This window comes from Arachis ipaensis, chromosome B08, assembly GCF_000816755.2.
Source record: "Arachis ipaensis cultivar K30076 chromosome B08, Araip1.1, whole genome shotgun sequence".
NCBI classification, from domain to species: Eukaryota; Viridiplantae; Streptophyta; class Magnoliopsida; order Fabales; family Fabaceae; genus Arachis; species Arachis ipaensis.
The window spans coordinates 61,073,260-61,077,414 of record NC_029792.2 but is presented as its reverse complement, the minus strand read 5'-3'; the positions used below and the strand labels follow the sequence as shown (position 1 = coordinate 61,077,414).

Sequence of the window (4,155 nt, the reverse complement as noted above, 5' to 3'; positions counted from 1 at the left end):
AGAATTTAGTATTTAGTGTTTAAATAAATTTAATTAAATGTGTTGCTGAAAATAATAAATTTTGTTGATTATTTAACATTATATTTTTACAAAATATAAAATTAACAAGTGCCATGATATATAATCTAGATTCTAGAAAATGTTAGTGTACAATATCACCTAATGACGATGTAGCAATGTAATTTTCTCCAAAATCAATGCAGGTGTATCATTTTTCTAGGAGAATATGGACTAATTCCAAGGGAGATGAGCAAGAGTTGGCTAAGAAGGGCTTCATTGAGAGCTTGAAACAATTGGAGGAGTTTCTCGGGGACAAGCCTTATTTTGGAGGGGAGCAATTTGGGTTTGTTGATGTTGCTCTCATCCCTTTCTATTGCTGGTTTTATACATATGAGATGTTTGGAAACTTCAAACTTGAGACATTTTGTCCAAATATCATCTCATGGGCTAATAGATGCATGAAGAGAAAAAGTGTTTCTATAACTCTTGCAGATGGGAAGGAAGTTTATGAGTCTGTTTTGGATTACAAGAATAAGTTTTTGATGGACTAGGGAAAGCTCTGGTGAACTCATGTATCAAAGTAGATAGAGCAAATAATATTTGTTTCCCACAACATCTATCCCCCAATTTCCAAATTGCATTGGTTATATAGCTAGTAATAATAGTTAAGTACTATCTACATATTGAATTATATGAACTCACTTGTGTATAGCATATATGGTGGCTCATCACCTGTTCTTTTGATGTTTGGAGTTTGAATATAGACTCATTTTGTGGCCATAGTAGACGATTCCGGTGATGGTATTTTTCTTTTTTTAAGACTAACAAAAAAATATTCTTTTTTGTAAACTCACAATTTTGTGCATATTATAATTATAAATTTGTATAAGTAAGTTTTTAATTTTCTAACCAAAATGATGAATTATTATTGAAAATTGTATCAAAACAAAAGGAAAGATTTAACTTAATTATATAAAAAGTAAACTATCATTTCTACCCATAAAGTTTTAAACGTTGACAAATTTATCCGCGAAAAAAAAAATACAATTGTATCCATGAAAGATGGGTTTCATATAACAAAATTAACCAAATATTAAAAAATCACCTAAAAACTCCGAATTATCCTTTTCCAACTGTTAGCCTCACCTTCTTTCTTTTCCACTGTCGCAACACCAACGACAATAATGATCGAGCATGGCAACAGCAAAGTAGCACGTGTTTCACTTGACCTTCTTCTTTATTTTGTTTTGCAATTATCTTCTTCTCCAAAACATAGAGGGTTACGATATTTCAAAACCAGCCATGTCAAAATCCAAATCCACCACCATCTGAGAAACCGCAATCACCGCTGCTCCACCGTCAATCTTGGAGGTAGCAGTGAGACTTGAGTACAGATATTGTAGTCATGCCGGAGAGAGATTATAGAGTAGCAGTAACAGCGAAAAGAGAACGTAAACCAGGAATCGCAAAAAGAGAGGGAAGTGAAGTTGAAGAGAGAAGTGATTGCCGTTTAAGTGTTTTAGAGAGAGAGCGAGAGAGAGAGAGAGAGAACGGGACAGGGTGGAAAGGAAGCTTGGGTGCATTAGTAGCTAGAGAGAAAAGTAGGACGTCGAGTGAATTTATGAAAAAATCCAGGTGTCATAGACTCAGGAGTGTTCTCAGTTGCATGGAGTATAGCATAGCTTGGTGGTGGTGGTAGTGGTGGTGTTGCGACAGTAAAGAAGGAGGAAGGTGAGACTGACGGTTGGTGGTGGCAGTGGTGGTGATGTTAGTGATAGAAATGATGAAATCCATAAAAAGAATAAAGGGATGGTTGAGATTTGGAAGAAGGAGGTTGAGATTAGGGTTAAAAAAAGGGCAATTTGGAGATTTTAGGTGATTTTTCAATGTTTGGATAATTTTGTCATATGAAACTCATCTTTTATGAATACAACTGTAATTTCTCTTTGTTCGTGAATAGATTTGTCGGCGTTTAAAATTTTCATGGGTAAAAATGATAGTTTACTATTATTTCAAATACAAACTAACTAAAAGGCATACAAATAAGCAGCAAAACAAATAGCATAGCACACCAAAGTGCCATATATGCCGTTATTATAAAAAAACACCCAACAAAGAAGCATGGCATACATGAATTTCACTGATCAGAATTCAAGAGATTCCTCTGCTGAAAATGCTCAAAGACCTTTTGTTCCTTAGGAGTACACTTGGACACACAGTCTCTCTCAGTGCACTTCTTGGCCCAAGCAAAGAGGTTAGGGAAGCTTTCTTGGCTCACAAAATTCAAGTTGTTAGTGAATTTGTAGACGTAGAACCAACTGAACAATGGGACAAGTATCACATCTACAAGTCCAATGTTGTCTCCACCAAAATATGTCCTGTCTCCTCCAACTTGTTCTTCCATTACTTTCAGGCCCTCGATCAACCCTTTCTTTCCATCTTCTTTCTCTTCTCCTTCTGTTTTGAAAAACTTCATAGCATTGTCGTATATCTGCTTCATCATACTAAGGGTTATTCGATAAGGAAAAAAGTTTTTAAAGCGAGAGAAGTTATAAAATAACAAAATAAATGGTTTATCACTATTAAATTTGCAGAATCAAATTCTTCTAAAGTAAAAACAGTTAGTAATAAAGTGAAAATGTAGAATCTAATCACCTTTATATCAAGATATGATTAGTTGACTGCATATATAATGTTAAGCTTATATAAGGAAAAAGTTACAAAAATATTTCCTAAACACACAAAATTAATCATTATACTTTACATATTTGTCTAATAAAATAATCCGACTACCAGAACGTTAGAAAAACATAATCAAAATTTTTTCATGAACCCTAAATACGTATTCCTTCCTTATGTAGTGGTTAATTAATGAATATTTTTGTTGTACATATAACATAATTGAAAAAAAAAAACTAAAAAAAAAAAGTACCTTCTTGTCAACATAATCAGCCCAGAATCTAGCTTGAGCTCTGTGATAAGGATCAGAAGGCAGCAACGAAGGAGACTTATGATTCCAAACCTCATCAATGTACTCAAGAACAACGAGTGACTCACAAATGGGTTTTCCATTATGAATAAGAACTGGAACTTTCTTATAAACAGGATTCATTTGCAGGAGTAAGGTGCTCTTATTATTAGGCAAGTCCTCTTCTTTGATCTCATACTTGATGCCCTTTTCCTCTAGTGCTATTTGGACCCTCCTCGCATATGGGCTTAGCCAGAAATCCAGCATTATTACTTCATCATTTTCTGCCATTGTTTTTCAACGATGATGATGAATTTTGATGGCACACTCAATTTATAGACAACTAGATATAGTGTAATTTTTTATGAGTTTAATGTTTTAAAAATTTCTAACTAAAGTTCTTATGAAATCCATAAAAATTTTTCAATTTCCTCTTATATTTCAACTCACAGAATAAAAAGAAATTATTTCAATTATGTGTGTGCAATTACTTTAATTTTGATCAGAAATATCATATACTCATATGGTATTAGATAACATATAACAATGACCTCGATCTCTTAATCAAGATGATAATTACCCTTGTAACAATCATCATTTTAATTAGATTTAAGTGTTGTTAACTTTAATTTATAAAATAATTTGAGTAAATGGTTAAATTAGTTTCTGAAAAGTTATTTATATTCTCCAAATTAGTTTTTGAAAGATTTTTTTAATTAAATTCGTCCTTTAAATATTTTAAATTAGTTATCTTAGTCATTTCGTTACTTCCGTTGCTAACGGCGTCAAATTTTGTTGATGTGACATATTAAGTGATACCACAACACACATCTAGCTAATAGTCTTACTTGACCGTTAACATGATAAGTTTATGAAATTAGATCAAATAAATCCCAAAATGAAGAATTCCAATATCTCATGTTCTCTTTTCAATTAGACTTTCATTTAATCTAATTTCATAAATTTATTATGCTAATAGTCAATTAAGACTCCTATATGCCGATGGGTTATAGCTCAAATAGCATAGACTCCCCATACTCAATTAAGAGGTCGCGGGTTCGAGTCACATATCTTTCAAAATTTTAGTAGCCAATAAGTTATAGCTCAAATGGCATAGTCTCTCCATACTCAATTAAAAGGTTGCGGGTTCGAGTCTCCTATCTTTGATAAAAAAAGAAAAAAAATTA

At 32.6% G+C, this 4,155-nt stretch overlaps 2 protein-coding genes across 2 annotated transcripts in view; one reads left to right on the top strand and one right to left on the bottom strand.

Moving 5' to 3' along the window:
• Positions 1–780, top strand: part of LOC107614356 (probable glutathione S-transferase) — a 1,738-nt gene extending 958 nt beyond the window's left edge. Inside the window, exon 2 of the mRNA XM_016316567.2 lies at positions 204–780. Coding sequence (XP_016172053.1) covers positions 204–551 — 348 coding nt within the window. The 3' untranslated portion in view covers positions 552–780. The remainder of the gene's footprint in view (positions 1–203) is intronic.
• Positions 1,985–3,295, bottom strand: LOC107614126 (probable glutathione S-transferase parC). Its single transcript, XM_016316351.2, has 2 exons — positions 2,933–3,295; positions 1,985–2,491 (listed from the first exon to the last, which is right to left on the bottom strand). Exons 1-2 carry the CDS (start codon positions 3,257–3,259, stop codon positions 2,138–2,140), a joined length of 681 nt encoding a protein of 226 aa, XP_016171837.1. The 5' UTR covers positions 3,260–3,295; the 3' UTR covers positions 1,985–2,137.